The sequence below is a fragment of the Melanotaenia boesemani genome, chromosome 5, assembly GCF_017639745.1.
Source record: "Melanotaenia boesemani isolate fMelBoe1 chromosome 5, fMelBoe1.pri, whole genome shotgun sequence".
NCBI classification, from domain to species: Eukaryota; Metazoa; Chordata; class Actinopteri; order Atheriniformes; family Melanotaeniidae; genus Melanotaenia; species Melanotaenia boesemani.
The window spans coordinates 30,455,046-30,482,229 of NC_055686.1; the positions used below are offsets into that span (position 1 = coordinate 30,455,046).

At 41.5% G+C, this 27,184-nt stretch overlaps 1 protein-coding gene and 1 long non-coding RNA gene across 3 annotated transcripts in view; one reads left to right on the plus strand and one right to left on the minus strand.

The window, feature by feature from the left end:
* The window catches only part of eml3 (EMAP like 3), a 45,840-nt gene that overhangs the window by 17,842 nt on the left and 814 nt on the right, over positions 1-27,184 (plus strand). The window contains exons 2-23 of one of the 2 annotated variants that reach the window (XM_041986521.1): positions 728-904; positions 991-1,102; positions 3,101-3,556; positions 7,567-7,677; positions 7,906-7,934; positions 13,226-13,261; positions 13,781-13,901; positions 14,021-14,170; positions 16,174-16,243; positions 17,208-17,318; positions 18,821-18,916; positions 20,924-21,058; positions 21,151-21,289; positions 21,373-21,524; positions 21,612-21,737; positions 23,059-23,190; positions 23,702-23,769; positions 24,638-24,726; positions 24,991-25,088; positions 25,201-25,288; positions 26,858-26,956; positions 27,043-27,173. In XM_041986521.1, coding sequence (XP_041842455.1) covers positions 728-904; positions 991-1,102; positions 3,101-3,556; positions 7,567-7,677; positions 7,906-7,934; positions 13,226-13,261; positions 13,781-13,901; positions 14,021-14,170; positions 16,174-16,243; positions 17,208-17,318; positions 18,821-18,916; positions 20,924-21,058; positions 21,151-21,289; positions 21,373-21,524; positions 21,612-21,737; positions 23,059-23,190; positions 23,702-23,769; positions 24,638-24,726; positions 24,991-25,088; positions 25,201-25,288; positions 26,858-26,956; positions 27,043-27,173 — 2,726 coding nt within the window. The remainder of the gene's footprint in view (positions 1-727; positions 905-990; positions 1,103-3,100; positions 3,557-7,566; positions 7,678-7,905; positions 7,935-13,225; positions 13,262-13,780; positions 13,902-14,020; positions 14,171-16,173; positions 16,244-17,207; positions 17,319-18,820; positions 18,917-20,923; positions 21,059-21,150; positions 21,290-21,372; positions 21,525-21,611; positions 21,738-23,058; positions 23,191-23,701; positions 23,770-24,637; positions 24,727-24,990; positions 25,089-25,200; positions 25,289-26,857; positions 26,957-27,042; positions 27,174-27,184) is intronic. The other variant, XM_041986522.1, reaches the window with a different exon arrangement.
* On the minus strand, positions 5,883-26,027 carry LOC121640715. Its single transcript, XR_006010556.1, has 2 exons — positions 25,986-26,027; positions 5,883-5,948 (listed from the first exon to the last, which is right to left on the minus strand). It is a non-coding gene; the product is annotated as an uncharacterized LOC121640715 (long non-coding RNA).

Consider the following 27,184-nt stretch of genomic DNA (forward strand, 5'->3'; position numbering starts at 1 on the left):
TTTAGCATGTCCCTTTCAGGCTTTTCTAGGGTTACATCATATTTGTCCAGGTCTGTTTCATTAGTTTTTTGTGTTTTTTTTTTAATCGTGTTGAACAACAATTCAACATTAATGTCTAATTTTCATTGGTTGATTTTAAGTTAAGTTAAAGTAATTTAGTCAGTTTCGAGTTATTTCAGTGTCTTTTGTGGGTTTTTCTTTCATTAACAATGTGCCAATAATTTTGTCAATGTCTGTATACACAGTTATTTATATTTTTATATGTAATTATGTTATCTACATTTTAGATAAATACAGTTATCAAATAAATGTTAAGCTTTATAATTGTTTTGTTTCTAAAAATGATTAATAAAATTATTTTAATACAACTGATAAACCAATTCTTATATGTTTTTTTAGTATATTTAAAATATTTTATATTTTCACCATATACACTATATTTTTATTTCTATTTATTTTATTTTAATATTAATATTTTTAATAGCATTTTATATTGTTTAATATTATTTATTTACATTATAACAACAGATCCACAAAATCACCAAACCTTTAATTCCAGGTATCTGGAAGATAAAAAATCCAGCATTTCACATGATGATCAGAGTAACTTTTCCAGGTCTAAAGGTTATTTTAAATGTACATACGTGTATGGATGGATGGATGGATGGATGGATGGATGGATGAATCATAGCGTCTCGTGTAATCTGACGTTCTGGTCTGTTTGCAGACGATGTGTCGGCAGACGGGAGCGCCGACTTCCAGGACCGGACCTCCGTGATGGAGGGCCGTCTGCAGGCTCAGGAGGAAGAGATCACTCTGCTGAAATCCTCGCTGGCTGACGCCCTGCGAAGGATCCGTATTCACGACCAGCTCATCCCGTTACTAAAGCAGCAGCTCATTGCAGGTTTGGGAGTGGGCATAGAGCCTTGTCATTATTTGCCTTTGTTTTCTGGAGAACTTTGTTATAATGATCCACTTTGACCTCCTCAGTGAACCCAGGTGCTGCGCGAGTTCTGAACCAGGTCTGCTGCTCGGATGGATGCTCCGGTAGTGGGAAACTATCAGCCTTTGATGGGATTCGCCACCCTGCCTCTGCTACCAGGTGATTTAAATCCAACTAAACTCCTCATCTGACAGGAGCAAGATGTTCACAGATCATCTTCATTTTGGTTTCCATAGTAACAGGACAGAGACCGAGCCGGCTTTTCTAGTGTTTAGGATGCCTCTTTTAATCTGTGTGACATTTTAATGACACCAGCAACATTAGGTAGCAAACAGTACCCTCTAAAAGTCTGCTGTTGTTCATGGCTCCGAAACATCTTTTAGACTCTAGAGTTGATGTTTCACACGGGTCAGTCAGCAAACAGCTGCAAGGGCTTTCTGTCGGGAAAAGCTGAAACCATTTAAAAAGTTTGTGTTGTAGAAGCTGGATTTATTGCAAACATGCAGGAATGTTCCTGAATGTGTTGAATTTTCCAAGTTTAGTGAGAATGAGTAAAGGCTAACAGACTGGAAAACAGGAATGGCACTTATGGGAATACAATGCCTGGGTGCACACATGCTCAGTAGCCTCAAAAATCGTTGCAGCTTCCTTTTCCTTCACAGAGACAAACATTTACTGAGCCAAATATTTTAAATGGAGACTAACAGCTCCACAGTCTGTTAGACCATCTAGTAACATGCTCTGACATCCACATGCCAGTTAAACTTAGTAAACTACCTTTATAATGTGGGGGGAAAAAACATTTTTTCACAAAAACTAATCCAGACTGCACTGTTAAAAAAAATGTAATATTAGTGTTTTTGGGGTTTTTTTTCCCAAAGATTTTTGTGTACTTTTGAAATACGGGAAATGCAGATTGCAGAAATAGACTGTAAATAAACATGTAATATAAAATATAAAATAAACTATATTTTTAATTATGGAGTATTGCTGTAATTTTACATTTAGCCTTTTTTCCTGTTGTTTCACTGTATTGATCTGATGCTCTAAGTGATGGAATATTGCTTTTTTATTTCAATAGAGTATTAGCAGTATTGAATTTGAAGTTAACTGTTTACCTAATTTAAAAAAAAATGAGTGAGCTGTCAAATGATTTTGAGTTTAATTTTTATCAAATTAATCACAACTTACAAATTAATCATAATTAATCACCACTGTCAAGTTTTTATATGCCTGAAATTTGCCAGTTTTTACTGTATTGTATCAACAGAAAGAGCCGATGCTACAAATATTTACTGTTAACTGACCCTCCCTTGGATAAACGTCAGATGTCCAATGGTCAGTAAATGCAGCATGTAAATCATCTTCACCATGTTCTAGATCATAATGCAGGATTTTTTATAGCATGGATGGATCGCTGGGATAAATAAAGTATTTTTCATTAAATTTAATTTAATCTTTTTTTATTTTTAATTAAATAAAAAAAAAAATTCTACAGTTACAGGTTTTTCATGTTATTTCACATTAGACGTGTAAATTTTCAGTCTATTTCTGTAATCTTATTGGTATTTGCCCATATAAAAACTGAAATGATGCAGTTTTTTAAAACGGATTGTAAAACGGCGAGTCAAATCACGTCAGGACTTTTTAGAGATCACTTGCTTAAAGGTTCGGAAATCACTTTCCTTTAGTTGGTTAGCGTCCTTCTCCGTTAGCCGACCAGATGTTGGTACTAAATTAAAGCAGTAGCTGGTTTCTTGGTTTACTCTCCAAGATTGCGATTGCTAAGCAACAACTTGGGAGTTAATGGACACTAATGTTTTAGCTCCATTCACCAGGATGTCTTAGCTATCTTTCAGATGAAGACGAGGTGGGCTGGACTCCTACAAAGAATCTAGACCATGATAGAGCGAAATCAATGCAGGATTTGTCGTGTTTTTGCATTTCATGACAGTATTGTACTTTTGGAAGGTACTGTAAGCACACAGAGAAGAAAATTTGAGTTTTTATAAACCAGTTTAGCATCTTATGTTATTAACAACAGTTAAAAAAGTTAGAAGACAAGTAGAAGAAAGTTGACGAGGGCCGGCCAGGTTTCTTCCAGCAGGTACGGGTGTAATCTTTCTGTTTGACTTGTCTGTGTTGACCTGTCTCCAGCCAACTGTCAGGCAGCATTGTGAGCAGTGCTAACGGACACGTAGAAAACCTCCAAACCAGACCAGCAACACAGGACAGGTCAACTCAGACAGAGACCCCCCTCTTCATCCAAGATGGCAGCCAGGCCAAGATCCCTCTGTCGAGACGTGCCCAGAGCCTGCACCTCGAGGATGCCCTCCCTCCAGAGCAGCCTGCGGCCAAGCTCCGCCGCATCCCTGGTATGGAGGAGGATGACGAGGACCAGGAGGAAGATGAAGAAGGAGGAGGAGAGCAAGAAAAGGAGCTGACTTGGACGTCTTCGGTGGAGGAGCCAATCCAGCCAACCACAATCAGAGGTCTCCAGAGGGAGGACTCCCAGGATGGAAGCTGTTCCCCAGATGAGCCCAGCTCCACCCAGGCCTCCACCAGCTCCCGCTCTGGGCTCCTGTCCCCCATCCAGGAAGGAGAGAAGACGCTGTGCGTCATCTTCTCACTGCTTTCTGCTTAACCAAAATCATCTTTCCAGTGACTGATTGCATGGCTTTAAAGGACAAATCAGTCTGTAATGCTGCCGCTCTGATCTGAACTCTGCAAACCCCAGCTGAGCTACCAGCCTCCCCATGACACCATCAGGGTGACAGGGTGAGATTACGCTACGTTAGAGCCGGAAACCAGAGGCCATGTGTTTGACTTGGGGGCTGGGAAACCAAATAACAGTGGTGGAACACAATGGTGACACTCATTCACACTGAGTGACATGTCCACACTTAGTCTGGCTGCACACAGGGACGTTGACTGGGTGGAAAATATGAGCATAGCACATGCAAAGTAAAGGGTTAGTTTTGCAGTATGTATGCAGATCCTAAGGTTGGGCGGGTTTAGAAGAGTTTAAAGTACAAAATCAATCCAACCAGGCAACACCAGAGATCATGTCCATCAGAAGACCCTCCATTATGGTCCTCTCAGCTTCTGTTATTAGACAGTTTTCACAGGGTCAGCCTTCCAGCTGGGTTTTGCAGAGAAACACGACTCTAACCTCGAACCTTTTAATCACATTATTACCCTGAAACAAATCGATCTCCTGCATGAAGTGCCTCGTTCTCCTCTCAGACTCTTTCTAACCTCTTTCCAGTAATCACCAGAGGGGACGTTGCTGGAGTCCTGCTGCTTCCCTCTACTCCTGTTTGTACATGCATGATTTATCTGTCACACATCTTTGTTGTGGTTTTTCATCTGTGATGGATAACATATGTTGAGTACAGCTCTGTGGTGGTCCGGGTGGAAAGCTGAGCTACTACTCTGTATTCGCTCTGCTGCACTCAACATTCAACACTTCACTCAGCTGGCTTTCATCAGGAAAGCTGGAAGTTAACAGAAATGCAGAGTCTGTGTTAGGATGCACAGTAACATGGAAACATAACTGCTGCCCGAAGGTTCCAAGTTAAAAATGAGACATTCTGTATAAAGCTCCTCTTGGCAAAGCATACTTGTTCTGTTTGGCACAACACAGCAGCCGGACCATCATTCTGCTGTCATGATGCAAGGTTTGCATACACTTTCCCATTAAATCCAACCACCAAGTGTGTCCAAACTTTTGACTGGTACTGTGTATACATATATATATATATATATATATATATATATATATATATATATATACAGGTAAATCTTAGACTGATGCAGCACTGGGAATATTTAATTTCTTCTGTTAAATGCAGAGTGAATTCAGTTAAAAGTGAGTCAGCTAAGTTTCGCTTCCCAGATGCTGATGGATGGCACAGCTTTTCTTTTTATTCCCCTGGAGACGATTTTGGTTGAGAAGCATCAGGAAATGGGGTGTGTTGCAACAAAGTCTTTCAAAACAGAGATGAATCATAGTTTTTAAGAAAGCGCTCATGTTGTTTTTCTTTGTCATTTGGAGTCTGAAGTTCAGTAAAATATGAAGACCATTAAATGTGATTTTTCCTTGTTTCTGTAGATAGTTCTTTTAGAGCTGAGGTGTCAGTTGGTCCTTGAGGGCTGCCGTCCTGCAGGTTTTGTATGTTTCCTGATGCAGCACCTGAATCAGGTTAATGGGAAGAACGTGATGACACACTATTGAGAAAGGACATTTATCAAAGCCTCAGATTCATTAGCCGTCTTCTCACAGCTGAAAATACTCTACAGGTGGAGGTTTCCAAGTCCTAAACTTCAACCCGGTCCACCATGACCATGTTTTACCGTCAGCACGACACTCATCTCTGTCAGATTAAAGCTCTTTTCTCCAGGTTTCTCAGCTCATCACACGCTGGACTTTATGAGAATTGTTTGTGTCAGCGCATTTAATTTTTTCAACCTTTTAAAACCTGTGACACTGAGAACAGTTGATGCCGAAATGTGTGTTTCAGAGACATCTCCTGAACTTCCTGTACTAAATCCTCTCTAATTTTAATATGCCTCACTATCAGAGACAATTTTCAGGTATTGTTCTATGATAAAGCTGTTAAATATGTTAAAGCTGCAGCTGCATCATTCCAAAGACATATTCATCTAAAAGTGTTTGTTTTCTTTTCTTTAGGCAAGCCTGAAACTTTTTTCATTTATGCTTTGTGCCATCTTCATTTATTCTTCACCAGTAACACATTAACTGATATATACACATCTTAACTAATCTCCCTTTACTATGACTCTAGTAGTATGTAAACATTGTGATATGAGGATGATTTTTATAGCAGAAACCTACAAAATAAGCACAGGACACAAACGGTTAAATTGTCCCTTAAAACTCCAGCAGAGCTCCTCAAGGTATATCTCTTCTATCATCATCATCACCAGTGTCTCAGGAGCGGTAGTGTGTTGCTCTGTGGGGTAAACGGTGATGGATAGTTACCTTTTTTCCAGGCATTTCGATCCCACCCAGGAGGCTTACAATCCAGCCACAACATGTGGTGTTTATTCAGAAAAACGATCACTATCACTACTATGTTGCTAAGAGACCTCTATTTAGACCTGGACATGAGAGAATGATGCAGATGAGAAAAGGCTTGGTCACTGTTGATCTGGGTGTTATTTCCACAATGTTCTGGTAGTGATAAATCCTGCTTTCTTCTTCTGGTCGACCTTTATGCTGCTATATCTATTGATAGATTAATTTTACATCATTTTAGCCTCATAATCTGACAACTGAGGCTGGAAACATCATGTTTGACGCTGACTGAGATTAAAAGCTCCAGCTGCCACAGACTGGTTTATACTGGAAAACAAGGTGTATTAAAAATAACACAAATCCTGGAGTTTTAAGGGTTAAATATCAAACAAGTCCCAGCCTCTTTGTTTTAAACTGATTTCCATAATATCGTTCTAGTGACTTTTTACTGGCCTCCTTCAGGGACTCAAACAGACTTAGTGGAGTCCAGTTATTTTCTAATGGAATTCTACCAACAGGAATTCTCCACCTGTAAAGGAATTTTCCATCAGCCATCCTCCTGTAGGAAAGTAAATGCTAGAAATAAAGGATGCATAAATACAAGAAGACATGACATCCTCTGGCCCACAGCTCTTTCCCATGGATCAGAGCTGTAATGGTGGTTCAGAGGAGATCTGAGTCCCTCCCGTTCCGGCTGGTTATCTGTCCTTCTTTTCTTCCTCTGAGCTCCACTCTGATGCAGCTCGTCTCTTAGGGAGCATTTCTTTGCTCTGAACAGTCATGTTTTTATTTCCGCCTTCCTGTCTGGCCTCGGACTTCTTTTCCTGCTGACGCTTCCTTTGTTCTCTTTGGAAAAGTCCCGTTTTCTTTAAGTCACTTTGGCTACTTTAACAGAGAGCATTATTTTTTAGATGTGAGGTCCCCTGAATGCTCTTGTAGATAGTAAGATCTAAAACACTGATGATCTTCTGACTGTAAACAAGAGTAAACCTGGGGTTTGGATTAATATTCTAGAAGGTCCGTTTAGATACAGATAAATTTTATTATTTATTACTATTTGTTTCAATCCACAACAATCCACTGCAGTAGCTGACCGTGCTGTTTGGTTTGGTTTTCCCAGAATAAAGTTCTAAAGGGGTCTCTATCCGAGGATTAGTATCCTTCAGCCATTTGTCCAGGGAATTACATCCTACTTTGGGCTGTAGAGGAATATCAGCTGATATCTGGCTTTCCCTCCATGGTGCTGCATATGATGGATTACTTATATCTCCTACTGGTTTAATCTGTGCAGCCTTGAAATAATCTTTGAGATGTGGAAGGTAAAGACCACCCTTCGCTTTAGAGCCTTGTATCTGATTCTAGGTGTCCTGCTCCAGGTTAGTTATGGAATTATGAAGCTCAGCTGGGATTTTCTGCTTTGCTTGTGAAACCAAATCAGAAAACATGACAAACCGTCGTCCTATTGTTTCTCTGGGTAACTGTGCATGCAGCAGTGGGGGGATAACTCCAACTATCTGTGAGGGATTTATGCGGAAATGCTCCTGGTTTTTGTGTGAAAGCTGGGTCTCTTGTGGTGCCCCAGGGTCCGTAGGAACAGTGAGAAGCTGGGGAACCCAGACAGGCAGAGGAAACGTCTGGACAAGAAGGCGGCGTCCTCGGCCAACCTCCTCACCCGCTCCCCGAGCCTGGAGAAGTGAGTCCTACTGCTATCACTGCTCGCTGTCACCACACTGTCACACTCCTCACTTTTTCCTTTGGCTGCTGCAGGCTCACACATGTCATCAGAGATGCTGGAATGATCCTCCCCAGAAGATTTATTATAAAATTCCACTCCTATAAAAATCCTCACAGATGCACACCATGTTGTTGTGAAGGCAGATGAATGGATGTATGACCTGGTTTCCTGTTTCTGTCTCCACAGCCGGGCGAAGGAGCTGATCTCCTCTGCAGGTAAGCTCATTAAACCTTCCCATCATGGTGACCTGGTGATGAAGGAGCTGGAATTGATCTCCAGTCAGTTCATTCTCCTCTGACATCAACCAGACATTCTGGTTCAGACAACTGCTGCTTGCTGGATATTTTCTCTTCTTCAGACCATTCTCTGGAAACCCTAAAGATGGTTGTGGGTGAAAATCCCAGTAAATACTCAGACCAACACCCATGCAGCATTCAAAGTCTCCTAAATCCCCTTTCTTCCTCTTTCTGATGCTCAGCTTGAACTTGCATCCACTGAAAGTCCAGAGTCTCAGCTAAAAGCTCAATAAAACCGTTTCTATCACCACCAAACACAGCTGACAACCAAAAATTTAAAGAACAGGTAAACACAAATTATGGCTCCACCTGTTCACCTCACAGCATGAACCCGGAAACCATGATATCTCTACTAAAAGCAGAAAACTGTAAGTTTCATCATTTCCAACCAGGATTCTCTGAACCAGAAGAAGCTAAATTCTGCTTCATCATGATGAATTCTGTCTTAGCTTTGCTGTCTGGCCTCCAATACTTCTGTCCTCCGGGATAAAACCACATTTACTGGAAACTCCAATTCCCAGAGTCCTTTGAGAGCAATTTTCCTCTATTAATCACTGGGTCCACTCCTTTACCGTCAGCCGGGTGGTGACCCGGGAGAAGTGATGACGAGCGGCGGGTGAGGAGTTTGCAGTTTAAATGGAGAGGAAAGCGTTTGCCGGTGGAAAGAGGCTTTATCAAAACAAGAGAGGCATGCATCTTTCAGGGTGAAACTGATCATAAAAATAACAAAAAGTTATTAATAAATAACTTTATACCCAGAATTTTTTACGCATTTCTTTCAGGTTGTAGTCTGCAAAGCATAACCGTGTCTATTGGAGGGCTCTGAACATATAAGGACAGTTAGTTGGATTGGAACAGAACTTTGCTGTATAGAGCAGCTGGAAGAATCATAAAATCAGCAGAAGTTGTTTGAGGAATCACGGTAATGTAAAGTTATCTACAGAACAAATAAAGACCAGACATCAACAGTCAGGTTGGAACATTTTCCACATTTATCAGTAAACCGACTCTGATTGGTTTGTTCCAGTCTTGTGTTGAAAGAGGCGTGCTCACTGAGCAAGCCGCTGGATCTAAGCGGGTCGTCGGCTGAATCCCCGGTTAAATGGAGTGAAAACTCCTCCCACAGTCACAGATATTTCACTCCTTTTTGTTGATGATGGGTGAGATGGACGTAACCATGATGATGTCATAATTCTTCTGGATCAAACAAGTAAAATCTGGATCAGTCATGGATCAGCTGATCAAAGCAGGAGTTAGCCCCCATACAATTCAGCCGAACAGAAAGGATATATTTCCATGTTTCTGCAAGGATCCATGGTGTTTTCCTTCTTTAATATACTCAGCATCCCATAAGAAACAGCTGGAGCTGGAAATCAAAGACGGTGTTACAGAGTTGTGTGTCCCAGAGTCCTCATCGGAGGACAAGGACCTGTTGATTCCAGAATGGTTTATGACAGTATTTTCCTCTGTGTGCTACAGATCAGTGTCCAGAAGCAGTCAGGAACATTCAGAGCTGATAGCTTATCTTTAACCTGATGACCTTTAAACTGGAGCTCAGTTCAAACAATACAGTGAGGACTGTTTTCCTCTTTTGAAGAAATCTAAACAACTTCTTGGATTTAAAGAAGAAAACTTTTTAATCATTATCACATGTTGTCATGTTTGGATTTACTGGTGAAGCCTGAGCTGAACTGCTGCTCTGAACTGGTTCCCAGGAAGCTTCTCGCTGCTTCACACATGTGGTTGTTTGAACAAAAATGAGTGGATTTCCCTTCCAACCATATCTGTGGTGAGCGGAGCTTCTGTGAGAATTAGACTTCAGTCTGGGGATGATTAGCCCCAGTTCAGGCCTCATTCCTTCACCACAGTTAGGACGTTCAAGAAATTCTACCTCAATTTACAACCTCAACTCCAAAAATGCTGGGAATAAATTGTGAATAAAATAAAATAAAATTCAATCATTTCCAGATCTCCTCAGCACACATTTTATTCCCAGTAGAACATAAACAACATCAGAGGATGAAACTGAGACATTTTACCTTATGATGGAAAATATGAGCTGATAGTGAATCTGATGCAGCAACACGTATGTAAAAAGTAGTTCCAGGGTGATGTTCGGCACGGTGTGATGGATGCAGGATGTGGTTCAGCATCGTCTTGCTGAAATCTGCAAGGCCTTCCCTGAAAGAGACGTTGTCTGGATGGGAGCAGATGTTGCTCTAAAACCTCCATGTACTTTTCAGCGTTGATGGAGCTTCACAGATGTGGAAGCTGCCCACACCATAGGTACTAATGCAGCCCCATCCCCTCAGAGATGCAGCTTTTCACCTGTCCACTGATAACAAGCTGGATGCTCCCTCTCCTCTTTAGTCTGCAGGACACGCCGTCCATGCTTTCCAGAAACTAGTTCACATTTTCATCCAGGTTTCCACTTTCCCTCAGACCATTTTAAATGAGCTTTGGTCCAGAGAAGACAGCGCTGGTTCTGGATCGTGTTCAAATCTGGCTTCTTCTTTGCATGATGGAGCTTTAACCTGCATTTGTGGATTTCAGGGTGAACTGTGTTCACAGACAGTGGTTTCTGGAAGTCTTCCTGAAGCCATGCAGTGGTTTCCAGTAGAGAATCATGTCTGCTTTTAATGCAGAACATCACCAGCATCCAGCCTTGTCCCATGCACACAGAGATTCCTCCTGATTCTCTGAATCTTCTGATGATATTCTACACTGTAGATGCTGGATCTTCAAAGTCTGAGGAACATTTTTCTGAAATTGTTCCACAGTTTTAGATCCAGTTTGTCTCAGATTGGTGAACCTCTGTCCATCTTTCCATCTGAGAGACTCTGCCTCTCTGAAATGCCCCTTTCATACCCAGTCATGTTACTGACCTGTTAACAGTTAACCTGATTAGTTATCAAATGCTCCTCCAGGTGTTTCTGCTTTGTACCAGTTACTTTTCCAGCCTTTTGTTGCTCCTGTTCCAACTTTTTCTACACGTGTTGCTGCATCAGATTCACTATCAGCTCATCTTTTCCATCACAATGACAAATGTCTCAGTTTCATCATCTGAGATGTTGTTTATCTTCTACTGGGAATAAAATGTGAGTTAATAGGATTCTGATTTTATTTACATTTTACTCAGCATCCCAGCTTTTTTGGAATTGTGCTGATCAGATTAGAAATGAGCAAAACTATTCATACAGTAAGAATAAGTGAGAATTATAAATTGTAATATAGTAATAGATTATTTTATCAAATAATGGTTAATAAATGTAGCTGAAATTAATATTTCTTCCTGAAAACGTTGTCTTGAAACTTTCACCTCTGTTTGACGTGACTGAGTTCATAGAATCAAAACTAGACTGGGAGAGGAGTGTTGCTGCTTCATGTCCACCGTTTGCTCAAAGGTGGACGTCCACTGATGTCCTGAAGACGGGAAAATGATAGGCGGAAAGCAACGTGGGCAGTCTATGTCAGATAAACACACCACCAAGGAATCCTGTCATATTCTAGATGAGATGAGTTGATTGTCATGATGAAAGTTTTCTGTCTGGTTAAACTGGTCGCTGTGCTCCCAGTGTGACCCAGCAGGTCGTCTGAGGACCTTCCTGGCCCAGGTTGCTCTTTGAGCTCCAGCAACATAAACCCAGATGGACGTAGCTCCCTTTCCTCATTAATGTGAGTTGTGGGGAAGTATAACGGAGCAGGACTGTGTGGCCCGTGGGCGCTGCCTGGGTGTACGTCCACTGTGGTTAACCACACGGCAGCTCAGCTGACAGAGTGATGGATGGCAGGGTAGCATGCCAGAAAACCTTCTTCAAGCCCTCTGATTCCATCTGGATCTCTAATGGAGGGGAATCTGAAACGGTTCATGCCTCGGCAGAGTCGACTCCCGGTCTGGTCTGACTTTTAACAGCCACCTAAAGACACGAGAATATTAGAAATAAATTATTCTTACCTGAGAACACCTATACACATTGAGGAGATGGGAATCAAACCAGCAACCTTCCATCCAGGAGGATAAGCAGGTTATAGTGTCAGAGTTGGTGGTTTCAGCTTTCCACAACATAAACGCCACTTATGTAAACTATGTTTTATTTATATCAAATATATTTTCTTTAAACATTATTAAAGTAATATTATATTACAAATATGAAATATTATTCAATATATATAATGCATTTTGAGTATAATTTAAAAAAGATGAATATATTATAATATTACATTATATTGATAATAATACAAATAATAATTAATAATGATAATATTATAACTTCTCCAAACCACTAACTGGAGCTTTTTTTGAGGGGTCTGCCTCAGTAAGATGATCTTAATCAAACTACACAAACTAGTTTTCTGATTTCCACCTAAATAAACACAACACAATAATTTGTAGTTTTAAAACAATCTCTGTAATCTTCAACAGTCCATGTTGTAACGTTCTCAGGTTTCACTCAGTCTTCAGAGGCGGACTGAGGAGACCTAGCACCTCATTTATCAAACTATGCGTAGCAAAGCAAACTACAGGCGCCGTTTGCAGTGCAAAAAGAAATGCTGTGCACTTCAACTTTCAGATTTATAAAAGCGTGCGCACGCACGTCCCACGCCTGTTTCCGTTTATAAATCAGAATCAACTCTAAAGCAGGCTCACGTGAGAAATTCCTGTTTTTTTCCCCCGTGCCCTCCTAGGAGAATTAATATGGAATGTGCGTCTTTATTCTTTTCTGCAAACAGCTTTAATATCTAACATGTGGTGTGAAAGGTAATAGTAGATTGTACACAAATGTCTCACATTTCACATCATTTCCTCAATTTTATTCTGTACCGTTGGTGTCGCAGTTTTCCATTTTCCCAGATTTCGTGCGTACACCTGGGTCAGAGTTGCCGTGAAGGTAGAAGCATTTTCCCGTCAAGTTTGGTTTTATATAAATCCCAAAAGTTGACTATGAGTGGCATACGCCGCTTTTTGTTCTTACACAAGCTTGATAAACGAGGCCCCTGGTCTTGGTCTGATGAGGTTTTTGTAGCGTACCATTGTTTCTGTGTTGACTTCCGTCTGGTGAAACAAGTTCAGGTCAATGTGATTGCAGCAGGACAGCTTCCAGTTCAGCTGTGAATCACTTCCTCATCAGATCAGTGACAGGTGGGATGAACATGAAGCATCTGATGTAGCTTTGAAATATGGCTGACATTTGCTTTTTCTTCCCATACAGGCTCTCCTGGCTCCCGAAGAGGAACTTACAGCCAAGGTAGACATCAGACGAAGTCCCTTCATGTTCTTGTAGAAACATTTTCTACTTTTCCATTCCCATCCTTCTGCTGTTGGCCAGTTTGACCAGAGTGAATGATATGTACGAGTATGGTGATGCTGCCACGTGTTTGCTCGACAGCAGTTTTTCCTTTATGACTCTTTGATCAGAACGAAGTCAGTCTGTGCCAATAATCTGAAATATTTACTATTAACCACAGATATAAGGAGAAAGGTTTTAGTCCAACACTTTGGTCTGTAGGTTGAAAGTAAACCACATTTAGCTGTAAGGCCTCCATCAGACCTTAGATGAACAATACACGACAGATTTCACTGGTTCTTTTTTACTGAATAAAAGCTGCTTTTAGAGGAGTAAAGAAATATTTTATTTTATTTTATTTTATTTTTATGTACATTTACATACATATTTACTCATTTCCAGATCACCATTTTAGCCTGTTTTGGCCCCCGGGCCGTATGTTTGACACCCCTGATCTAAGCTGCTGTTTTCATCTTCCAGGACAGTCCATCAAAATGTTCATCCGCGGCCGGCCCATCACCATGTACGTCCCTTCCAACATACAGAACTACGAGGACCTGAAGATGGAGCCTCCCTCCGATAAATTGGAGCTGGACTGGGTGTATCCTCCACAGATTCATTCACACGGTTTTTGTTTGTAAAGAATTCGTCTTGATGAGACTCATGTAGAAGTTCAGTCTGATCAGACATCTGATTGTTGCCTTGACGTTGCTTCGTTAGCTACGGTTACCGAGGACGGGACTGTCGGGCCAATCTGTACTTCCTTCCTACGGGCGAGGCGGTGTACTTCATCGCCTGCGTCATTGTTCTATATCACATCAACAAGCGCACACAGCGTCACTATCGCAAACACACAGATTGCGTCCGCTGGTGAGTTCAGCCGAATGAATCCTAGCTACATGAACACAGCATCAGATTATCTACTTCAGGTTGTTTCACACACAACAATCTGTACAGAAATATCTGATCAGCCAATCACATGGCAGCACCTCAGCATTTAGTCCTGTAGACATGAAGACAGTAAGAGTCTGAAGTCTGAAGTAAGAGTCTGAAAGCATGAATCCTACTTTCCTTGCAGATGGGAAGATTTCTGTTTTATGGGACAGAAAGTAAACCGACTTCATCTCTGATACTTACAAAATATTTCAGTGTTTCTTGTTGTTGTGTTGATCATCTGCTTTCCAGCGTCAGAATTCCCTCATGTCTTCATGATCAACGGCACCTTTTCCACGGTCCAGTTCAGTCAAGTTCATCATAGTCCAGTTATAATCCAGTTAAAACAAACCCATCATATGATCCACATCAGTCCAGTTTATGATAACCGTGTTCATATAAACCAGTTCATAACAATAATGACCTAGATAAGAAAACCCTCCATCAGACCCAGAATTAGAAAGGAAAAGTGCCATCAGAACCAGGAAGAAACACCTCCATCAGAACCAAAACCATGAAGGAAAACCTCCATCAGAACCAGAACCAGGTAGGAAAACCTCCATCAGGACCAGAACCAGGAAGGACATCCATCCTTCTGGACCAGTTGGGGGTGGAGAGGACAGGAAAGAGGGGTGAACCAGCAGCAGAACTCCAATCCAGGGATCCCTGCTGAGAAAGAAGAAGAGAAACACAAATGAATAAACAACAATGTCAGATGTTTCTACATGGAGAGTAAAGAGAGCAGAGAGGAGCCCAGTGCATCATGGGACGTCCCCCAGCAGAGAGGAGCCCAGTGCATCATGAGACGTCCCCCAGCAGAGAGGAGCCCAGTGCATCATGAGACGTCCCCCAGCAGAGAGGAGCCCAGTGCATCATGGGATGTCCCCCAGCAGAGAGGAGCCCAGTGCATCATGGGACGTCCCGCAGCAGAGAGGGGCCCAGTGTATCATGGGATGTCCCCCAGCAGAGAGGAGCCCAGTGCATCATGAGACGTCCCCCAGCAGAGAGGAGCCCAGTGCATCATGGGATGTCCCCCAGCAGAGAGGAGCCCAGTGCATCATGGGACGTCCCCCAGCAGAGAGGAGCCCAGTGTATCATCGGACGTCCCCCAGCAGAGAGGAGCCCAGTGCATCATGGGACGTCCCCCAGCAGAGAGGAGCCCAGCGTATCATCGGACGTCCCCCAGCAGAGAGGAGCCCAGTGCATCATGGGATGTCCCCCAGCAACCTCAGCCTATAGCAGCAGGATTAAATGATGGATCAGGGTCACTAAGCCAGACCTGCTATAAGATTGACCAGGAAGGAAAGTTTGAAGATGATCTGAAGGTAGAGAAGGTTCTGCTTACTAAAGTCAGACTGGGAGCCGGTTCCACGGAGAGGGGTCTGATAACTGAAGGTTCTGCCTCCCATTCTACTTTTAGAACCTTCAGGAACCTAGAACCTGCAGACTGAGAGTGAAGTGGTCTGATGGGAAAATCTGGAACTCTCAGATCTATAAGATCCAGTGGATCTTTGTCTTCTCTGTCCCTCCCGTCTCCTCTACAAGATGTCTTAATTTTCAGGAGGTGGTTCAGCCTTGCAGCAACATGCAAACTTAAATCTAGTCCCAGATTAAACCCAGTAACCATTAAACACATTAACTCTCATGATGGATGTTTCAGATTTTATCCTGAGAGTTATTAACAGTACACAGAGCAAAGAACTCAGAGAAATCTCTCGAACTTGACTGATGATTTCATCTCTTTTCTCTGGTTGGAGGTTGGTCCAAAGCCAGTTTTCACTTTAAAATGTTTGAAACACAGCAGCACAGGCAGAATCGGTGTGTGCTCGGTTCTTATCGTTCTCATGAGTGAGGCAGATTAAAACTGGCTTGTTCATTTTTGCATGTCATCTTGCATATCAACTCTTCATGTTACTCAGTTCAGATCTGTTTTTCTGCAGCCTCACTCTTCATCCTGACAAGGTCCGAGTGGCGTCGGGTCAGACAGCAGGCGTGGACAAAGACGGCAAGGTGACTACTGATGTTAAACCGGTCTGTTAGGGAAATGTGTGTATTTGTGAGGTCAATTTATTAATAGTTTTGGCTGTGATTGTTAGTAATGAAATTTGGGAAGGAAGCACATTTTTCACCCATATGCGACGTATTTTCACTGAGATGTTTTTGCTACGTTGTGACTGGTAACTACCAGATTTGTACCATAGACTTCAATCATAACCACATTTTTGCCACTTTAAATTAAAGCAATAACAAACAAACAAACAAAAAAGATTTAGCCTGATATTTCCCATTTCGCTCCAGGAAACCCACTGAAGCTTTGTAAAATTAAAAACTCTGATGGGTCAAAATGTGATTATAATGGAAGTCTTATTGGTATATACCACATAGCAATTCTAAATATCACTTCTTGTAACTGATGCCACTTTTTTTGTTATTAACACAAACCACTCAAACAACGGGCACCATAAACGACAACAAATTACGATTCACCAACATTTAGATCTGTTTAGTTCAATGTGCCAGAAACACAGTTTTCATTCTGGCTGCTGCCATTTTATTTTGCTGGGTTTTTTTTATTGTGATCTGGTCAGCTAACAGAGAATGGGCTTAACCCACTGAAGGAAAGTGATTTCTATACCTTTAACCAGGTGAACTCTGAAAACTCTGACATGGTCTGACTGCTTTTGATTCTAGCAAGAGGTTGGTGCGTTGCTCCAAAATTCTTGGCTTAGACCCCCTTCATGAGGAACCCTGAAGAAACCTCCATTAGTTTCATGACTGATTCAAACCAGCAACAACACATTCAACAACACATGCACCACATATGCTCTGGTCTACAATGAGCTGGTTGACCACCGCTTCCTGTTACATGTAAATACCAGCAGTTCAGACAAAGATGTTTGGCTGATTAGCAGATTAACTAGGCTTTCTTGTGCAGACAAATGTGAATAATGTGTTTGTATATCTCGTCTTCTAGCCTCTGCAGCCATGTGTTTACATCTGGGACTCCAACACTCTGGTCACCTTGCAACAAATTGGCCTGGGAACCTTCCAGAGGGGAGTGGGCTCAGTGGCCTTTTCTTTTGCTGTGAGTCAATCACACTCAGGCATACTGTAAATGATTGTTTACAGATCATTTCTTCATATGTATAATGTTAGACCGGATTGGTTTAAATTATATGACTTTACAGGCTCACATACCTGCAGTGAACAAAGTGGCAGTCAAACAAACCAAAATAACTCATGTTCAAGGAAGATGTGAGATGTCTGAGTATTTCCACAGTTTAGATGTGAGTTCAGCTCTAGATGCCTTAAAAAAGTTGATCTGATGCCATAGATCCTCCTATGTTATCCAGGAGAGAGTTAATGTCTGAATCATTTTCATCATAAAAAGATCACTATCACTACTGTGTTGCTAAGAGACCTCTATTTAGACCTGGACATGATGATGAAGCCACTTCCTGTCAAACTTTTCACCAATCAGAGAGCTTAGATTGACGGTAACGTCAATGATGATAATTGATACACAAACTTAGTAACTAGTTAGATATTAATTAGCACAGGTATAGATAGTTAAATGTCACCTTGGCATCAGCTGGTTCACAGAAAGGAACAGCCACCTGCAGCAGGCAACCCCACCACTAGATAGCTAACTTAGCTAACTTTATCACTACATTTAGGTTTTTTTTTTTTTTTTTTTTTTTTTTTTTTAGCTATGTCACTAACGAGAGAGTTAAAAAAAACGGCAAGGAACAACTCTTGCGAATTTCCTGGTGTTATTGGAGACTTTTGGAGATGGATGTGAAAGAACACATCGTTTACTCTTTTCACTGAGTAGTGGGTGCTTCCCCATGCCCCTCAACCCCGTCCAGAGACACTCATAAGGGGCTCAGTCCTCACGCTCAGTCCCAGCTTCCAGTCAGATATGATCATCTGCTCCATGACCAGACTTTAAAATGAACCACACAAAGCTGCCTCTGACTGATCTGGCCCTGGGTTGTCGTTAGATATTAATGCCTTTTAATTGTAGACAAAAACCTTTAGAATTTATATTTTCAAATTAAAGCCATCGTTACAGGAGCTCTCAGAGAAGAGACGGGACGAAGATGATGCTGGATAAACCATCGTTAGGGGAGCTCTCAGAGAAGAGACGGGATGAAAACGATGCTGGATTAGCCGTCGTTAGGGGAGATTTCAGAGAAGAAACAGGATGAAGACGATGCTGGATTAGCCGTCATTAGGCGAGATCTCAGAGAAGAGACGGGATGAAAATGATACCCGCATTAGGGGAGACCAAAGTATGAAATGTTCAGTAGTGTATCTTTGCAGCTGACCTGATGCGTGTGATAGAATTTCCTCCATTTTTGAGCATGTTTAGACCAATTAAAGGGGGATTTATTTTGTTGTAGCACAACGATAAACATGTTTTTAGTTGTTTGCTACAAACCAGTCTGTGATTGTGTTTAAGTAACTCCAGGGTAAAAAAAAATAATATTTTTGTTCTGGATAATCTTTGTTAGTCCAGGAAGAGCAAACGGTAAGAAGTCCACCCTGACTCTGTTCTTCTGTCTACTGATGGGATGTTTCCAGGATTCTGGCTTGTTCCTGTCTGTAATCGACGACTCTAATGAGCACATGCTGTCGGTGTGGGACTGCAGCAAGGGGACCAAGCTAGCCGAGATCAAGGTAGAAACACTTCTTCTGACTCAGATACGTACACTCTCAAGAGCTTTTATAAATGACTATAAATCAGGTACTGGATGCTGTGTTGTGATGCCCCCAAGTGTTCAAACAGCTGCATTGTTCCTGACTTCGCCTGGATGCCATCTTTATATACCCTGAAGTGCATCTCACTCTTAAAATGATGCATCGCCTCAGAGAATCATCGGGTTTCCAGGGTTTTTTTTTAACCCTCAGACAGAGTTTTTAGCTGAAGTTTAAACATCTGCAGACTGTACATGTGTTTTTCAAGACAGGAGGTTGGAGAGGAGTAATGTTTGAGTTCGGGGGGGGGGGGGGGGGGGGGGGGTTGATGGCTTGTAACTGACTCTGCTTTTATGGGCTTTTATCCCAAATCAGCTCAACTTCCTTCACAGTAATTTTGGTGTGGCTGTCATGGCAACAGTGTAAATATTTTTCACTCTGGATTTGGCCAGCTGTGCGTGTGTGTGTGTGTGTGTGATAATGCATTGGCTGCTGTTAGACGTTGCGAATTTAATGGGCTAGTATAAGGACTTAATGCATGTTTTGTGGACTGCAGCGCTCAGAGTTCCATGCTGGACAGGCTCACACTTTATGAACATGAGCAGGATAGTTACACCCCCATCAGGGTCTGTAGGGTCCATGTGGGCCTTCACAGTTCAGATGTGTGGAGGTTGCTGTCCGGTACTTTCTGAACTAAATCAGCCAGCGCCCGGAGCACCTTAGGCATCCAGTATGATGAAGAACAACACAGACAAGTCAGATATAATTTGAAAAAGAAGACAAACTGAATTATTTAAAGTTGATTTCAATAAGATAAATCTAGTTTTGTTAAATGCACAAATTCCTGATTCCTGACGGTTGTCATGAGGGAACTATCCAGGTATCAGTAGGACCTGATGATTTCCAAGATGAGGAAAGAACGGACAGAATTTACCCCAACGTGTCTGTGATTCGTTGTCTCCACCAGTTTAAGGGTTTTTCATGAATCCTGAACTAAATGAAGAGGAGAAACTAGATGAGAGACGGATGAATTTTGACCCCTGCATGGTCCCGTTTAAGTGACGTCACCTGAACTGACAGAGCACTGGTCTCCTCCAAAAGTTCACCAGAGGATAAGAGGCTGACAGAAACACAGAAGATGTCCAGAAATCCAAGAAATTCGATGTTACGCAGCTCTAGAAAATGAATCTGCCAGTATTGTTGTGAAACATCAGGATGATAATATCCTGGAAAAGATCCTGGACATGATCCTGAAAAGGATCCTGGTGGCTTTCCTGGAGAAGATCCTGGAGAAAATCCTGGAAAAGATCCTGGACAAGATCCTGAAGAAGATCCTAGAGGCTGTCCTGAAAAAGATCCTAGACAAAATTCTGGACAAGATCCTGGAAAAAAATCTTGAAGAAGATTACTGGAGAAGATCCGGGAAAACAGTCCTGAAGAAGATCATGTAGACTTTCTTGTAGAAGATCCAAGGAAAAAAAAAGATTGTTGTAAATTAAACTACTGATAGGAGAGACTGTTGTAAAAATTTTAGAAGAACAGAAATAAAACAACAAAAAGCTCTTAGCATCCATAACATGGTTTATCATGTAACCGGAGAGATGTCCTTCATGATTAAGAGAGAGATGAAAAAGATGAAAACATAAAAAGATGAAACATAAATCCTCCAGAGGGAAATTTTCCAGAAGCAGCTTAGCCTCAGGATCCATTTCCGAGTGAGATGTTTAGTTTCATCCAGTTCAGTGAAGACAGACCTTTACCTTGGTTTTTCTAAATAATTTGTTTCTGCTTAACATTCGTTCTTCAGATAAACCTCATTCTGGTTCACAGTCATTTAAATAACCGGAAACATCTATTGGCTAATGACCAGCGACACTGGGAAAACTGGGGCGCCTTAAAGTTTTACTGGTGCACCCAAATGACAGGGTTAGTCTGGAGGTATGGATCAGCAGGTCAGAGCTTTCAGTCGTGTTTGTGAAAACGTTTCAGAGTACCAACGAGGCAGTGTTTGCTGTGGACTTTAACCCCAGTGACAGCAGCATCATCATCACCTGTGGGAAATCCCATGTCTACTTCTGGACGCTCAGCGCAGGACAGTTCACCAAAAAGCAAGGCATCTTTGGAGTAAGACAGATTCTCTGGATGTAACTCCTGCTGCGTTTGCAGCCTCCTTAGTTAAACCTGGTCTAAGAGTGGATCAAACTGCTGTGTTTCAGAAATACAAGAAGCCCAAGTTCATCCAGTGCTTTGTGTTCAGCCTGACTGGAGATGTTCTGACCGGAGACTCTGAAGGGAACATCCTGACGTGGGGAAAATCAGCTGCAGATGTCAAAACTCTCGGTAAAGGAGCCAAAGGTCAGTGTTGAGGAGCTGGATTCAGTCTGCTGAATTCCCCAGCTTCATCCTTTACATGGGTAAACATTCTGTCTTCCCCTCAGAGACCTACCAGATCATGAGGCAGACCAGGGCCCACGAAGGCAGCGTCTTTACCCTCGTCACCCTGCAGGGCGGCGCTTTGCTCAGCGGAGGAGGGAAGGACCGTAAGATCATCCGCTGGAGCGCCGACCTGGCACCTGAAAGAGAGTGTGAGGTGAACCACAACACCGAGCGGGAAGCTGGGAGGAGTAGCACTCAGATAAGAGTTTGATTGGTGGGATAAACATGATCATTTGTCCAGATTCCAGAAAAGTTTGGGGCGGTGCGCACCATTGCAGACGTGGATGACGAGGAGCTGCTGGTCGGTACAACCCGGAATGCCATCCTTAGAGGAACCTTCTCAGACGGGTTCGTGGCCATAGTTCAGGTATGCTCACAGTCCAGCACAATGCACACAAAAAATTTATCCACAATTTCCGTTTTTTATTGGAGGAGCCATAATGGTGAAGAACAACCATGCACACCTGCATTTACTGAAAACAGCTTTCTGTGTGAGATTAGAACACATTATTATGTTCTTCATTTCAACTGTCGTTTGTTTCTTTTCCCGCTGATGTTGCCTTATTTTCCTCCAGGGGCATTAAATAAAACTTCTGGACAGTTACAATGAAATGAAGTTAGAACAGAATGTACTGCACTAGAATAATAGTTGAATAGTTGATTAATAATGACATATTTTAAAGATAAAAGTGATTAGAGTAACTATATATAATATAATTTATAATTAAAAATAATATGCAGAAAACAAAGAAAAAGCAAAAATAAAACCACAAAAAAACATCACTCACATTTATTTATTTATCTTCTCTGCTTGTTTTGTGTCAACAAAATGCGCCTGCAGATGTGCTCAAACACTAGAAGTAACAGAAATCATATTGACGATGTCACTAACTGTAATGTGTTAGCCCAGCAACCCATTCCTGCCTGAAAGCGATCACCTTTGGTGGGTGCTACTTTTATATCTGATCTTGGCACCCTGACCGATAACTAAATAATCTGAATGACTAGTTACGTGAACAATTTTACTTGTATATCCTAGAAACTTTATGTCTTTCTAGACCTCTTAACCCTTTGTTTGTTTGTTTGTTTTTATGTTTTTTTGTACCATAGATTTATTTAAATTATGTAAATATAGCAAAGTTTCTTGTGCACCTGCACCTGTTAAGTAAAGATTTAGACAAACAAATTTTTTTCAGTAATTTCAGCTTTTTTCTGCTGTTGCCAGATTTTGCTCCATGTGCATTAAAAGAAGCTCCTACTGTTGCAATGAAATGAAGAAACATTTTAAAGATGGGAAATTATAAAGCATGCTTAGCTGAAACAGTCTTTATGTAGTAAAATGTCAGATTTGCTTGCATGGCAGCAGCTGTGTCATATATTATATTTGATGAGAGTAGAAGAGATGCAAACAGATGCAGCATCACATCTTTCCAGCGGTTGGTAATATAAACACAACATGCTTTGGTTTCCTTTTATCCAGCACATATTTAAATAACCTCATTACTTCAGAATGACATGAGCATAGATCAGTAACTGAGACTAATTAAAGTTTTTTTTTACATTTTTATCATAATAAAAACATTGAAATACTTTTTAAAACTTCAAATTAAACTGAATAAAACTGACCACATAATTTTATTTATGTATGTGTGTGTGTGTGTGTGTACATGTCCATATGTGTGTCTCAGGGCCACGTAGACGAGATGTGGGGTCTATCCACTCACCCCTCTCAGAACATCTTCCTCACCTGTGGTCATGACCGGCAGGTGTGTTTGTGGAACACGGAGGAACACAAGCTGGACTGGTGCATCTCCCTGGAGGTAGGACTCCTCCTTTAGTCTCCAACTCATTCAGGCCTGAAGGACTCCAAAACCTTACTTGTATTTGCTATAAACTTGTAAGTCTTTCTGGACTTCTTTACCAGCTTCTTTGTTGGTTTTTTACTTGTTTGTGATCCTATTATAATTTGAATAATGTAAATGTAGCAGTAAAGATTTAGACCAATTCTAAAACTGAATATGTAAATTGTTCACTGAAGCGACCTCTGTGAGACCGGACTAGAGTACATTATGTTTTTTATTTATTTTGGAAAATAAAATTTTATATACCCAATGTATAGCTTTTGTAGCTTTTATATCCAATCTTGGCACCCTTACCAATAAGCAAATAATCTGATTGAATGAAGAGTTTTTTTCACTCCTATAATTTCTACTCCCATTTTTGTTTTTTAAAGTTTTTTAAAGAATTTAGAAATTACAGATGTGTTGTTGTTGTTGTTTTGTTTTTAGCAAAGCAACTATTGAAATTTGAATAAACTCATTGGTTTGGCAGGAGTATGGGTTGTGTGCCGACTTCTGCCCCAGTGGATCCGTAGTTTCGGTCGGTCTGAGCACAGGAAGGTAAGGCAGCACAAAGTCAATGTTTGTTCGTTTGCTTAGGGAGGACGGTGGGTATCAGTTGCTGTTTAGCTCCTAGATTCTTCAGGAGTCTTTCCACTGAGTTCATTAAATTCCTCAAAGCCATCTGTGGCTACAGAAGTGGAACAGCTGATTTCATTTCCCACCTGGAAAAACACCTGAAGGGTCAGGACCAAACAGTAAATCCTCCTCAGTCTGAGTCGCGGCTGCAGGGAGGTTTTCCTCGTTTCATCCAGGTCATCAGGGACGTTTTTATCCTTTCAGGTCATTTTCACTCCGGTTGTCTTTCCCCATATGGCAGGATTTTTTTGTAAGAAGACGTTTCTCTATAACCACTTTTAAATTCCAATTCCAGCTTTCCTTTTGAAACTCTTGTAGGTAGATAAATATTTATAGATATACTTAGATGTTTCAATCAACTTCAATGCTCATCAAAACTACAAAGTAAGTATTTTTTTCAAATGACCCTTTAAAATCTTGAGTACATGATTTTTTTTCAATAAAAACAGCGACATTATGTCATCAAACGAGCATTTTAAGGGTTAAAGTTATTGTGATAATTACATATTTGATAGTTTTGATTAGATCTGAAGTTGACTGAAAGATCTGAGCAAAATAAAGTGTAAAAAATATGAATCTGTAATGTTTTCATAGCAGTTTTTGGGAGAGGACTTTTTTGTCGTCTAATGACCTGAAAGGGTGGTAAATTAAAGCGACCCACATGGGTTAATAAAGTCAGTAGTTTTCTTATTAAATGTATTATTTAGAGTCTTTCAGCTTTAATCCAGTGTGTGTATTTGCTTTGATGAAAAGGCTGACCTCGATCTGCCTTCCCATCACCCTGTAACAGGTGGGTGGTTCTGGACCTGCTGACCAAGGAGGTGGTCTCTGAGTCCACTGATGGGAACGAGCAGCTGTCTGTCATGAGATACTCACCAGGTCAGTCCTGTAAAACCTTTCCATCATGAAGGATAGACGGTAAGAAGTGAGTCATTAATCGGAGGAGAGTCCATCCTTTATTTGTGAGGCTGGACTTGAGGAAACTGAATCCTCTGGTTTTTACTTTCTGTGAGCATTTCTGTGTCATGGTGGACCACAGACATGAGTCAGAAAATGAATTAAAAGAGAAAAAGAAGGGCATTTATCAAAGTGGGGGAGCAGGAAATCCCCGTTAACTGTGTGAATGGCCTCTTCTGTTCTCAGACGGGAGCTTTCTGGCTGTCGGATCTCACGACAACTTCATCTATATCTATAGTGTGACGGAGAGCGGCCGCCGCTACACCCGCTTCGGGAAGTGTAATGTGAGTTATAGCGTGATCTAAACCAGCAGTGAATGTGACTTAGATTCTTTTAGCAGTGTTAAAGATGTAGCATTTCATTGGCTGACTGAAAATTTAATGTCTGCTCCATCAGGGACACTCCAGCTTCATAACTCACCTTGACTGGTCCACCGATGGGAAGTACATCATGTCCAATTCAGGCGACTACGAGATCCTTTACTGTAAGTTCAAATCAGAGCTGATCAGAAAGTTTTATGCTCAGACAGCAGAGTGACCGTCCTCCATCTGAAGGCTGGCGCCATCATGTCATCAGAAACAGCAACACACCCCATCCTCTTCATCAGGTCCGCCTTCTTGTACCCGGCCGGACCTTTTTAATCCTTATGTGATAGATGGAAGCAGGTGGTGGAAACCTTCCTCAGAGGTTTTGCTTCATATTGACATGACAGCATCACACAGTTGCTGCAGGTTTGTCTGCTGCATCCATGATGAGAATCTCCCGTTCCACCACATCCCAAAGCTGCTCTACTGGACTGAGATCTGGTGGCTGTGGAGGCCGTTGGAGTCCAGTGAACTCATTGTCATGTTCTAGAAAGCAGGTGGAGATGATCTGAGTGACATTGTGTATTATCCTGGTGGAAGTAGCATCAGAAGATAGGTACATCAACAAAACATCCTGGTCCAGGCAACTGCTGCTCGCTGGGTATTTTCTCTTCTTCAGACCATTCTCTGGAAACCCTAGAGATGGTTGTGGGTGGAAATCCCAGTAAATACTCAGACCAACAACCATGTCACATTCAAAGTAATTAATCCTTAAAACTCCAGCAGATCTCCCCAAGGTCTATCTCTTCTACCATCACCAGTGTCTCCGGAGCGGCAGTGTGTAGCTCTGTGGGGTAAACTGTAATGGATAGTTACCCTTTAGGTGATCTACGAAAATTTTCCAGGCATTTCTATCCCGTCTAGGAGGTTTACAATCCAGCCATTAAATGTAGTTTTATTCAGAGACTCTATCTGGTAAATCCACAATGATCCATGATAACAGCATTATTTATCACATTTCATCATAAAAACATCACTATCACTACTATGTTGCTAAGAGTCCTCTATTTAGACCTGGACATGATGATGAAGCCACATCCTGTCAAACTTTCCACCAATCAGAGAGCTTAGATTGACGGTAACGTCAATGATGGTAATTGATACACAAATTTAGTAACTAGTTAGATATTAATTTGCACAGGTATAGATAGTTAAATGTCACCTTGGCATCAGCTGGTTCATAGAAAGGAACAGCCACCTAGAAGAAGTGAACATGTTTACAGATACAACAGTTGATAATATTTACATATAAAACAAAATTTCAACATATAGCAATGAGCATAAACCCCTAATTATCATTTATCTGTGTTTTACTTCTACAAAGTTCTGTTAGTAATAAATTCTGCTTTCTTCTTCTGGTTGGCCTTTATGCTGCTATATCTATTGATACATTCATTTTACATCATTTTAGCCTCATAATCTCACAGTTGAGGCAGTCTGCTACAGACTGGTTTATACTGGGATTAAAAGCTCCAGCTACAGGCAGTTTTATGTTAAATAAAATAGTTATAAAAAAGGGTTAAATCCTCTTTCTTCCTCATTCTGATGCTCAGTTCAAACTTCAGCAGGTCATTTTCATCATGTCCACTTGACTACATGCTGCTGTGTGATTGGCTGATTAGATATTTGTGTTAACAACCTGAGACAGTGGGCAGTGAGTGGATGACTTCATCTTTTCTTCGTCTCAGGGGACATCGCTGCAGGATGTAAGCTGCTGAGGAACAGATTTGAGAGCAGAGACAGAGAATGGGCCTCCTACACTTGTGTCCTGGGTTTCCACGTCATTGGTGAGGACCACCAGGACTTGCTCAGTGTTTCCTGAAGTGTGTGTTTGTTGTTGGTGTATAAAGTTAAGCTGATGTCTGTGTTTTAGGAGTGTGGCTGGAGGGCTCTGATGGTACAGACATCAACGCATTGTGTCGCTCCCACAGTGAGAGGGTGGTGGCTGTGGCCGATGACTTCTGCAAGATCCACCTCTTCCAGTATCCCTGTCCCAAACCCAAGGTAGAGCTCAG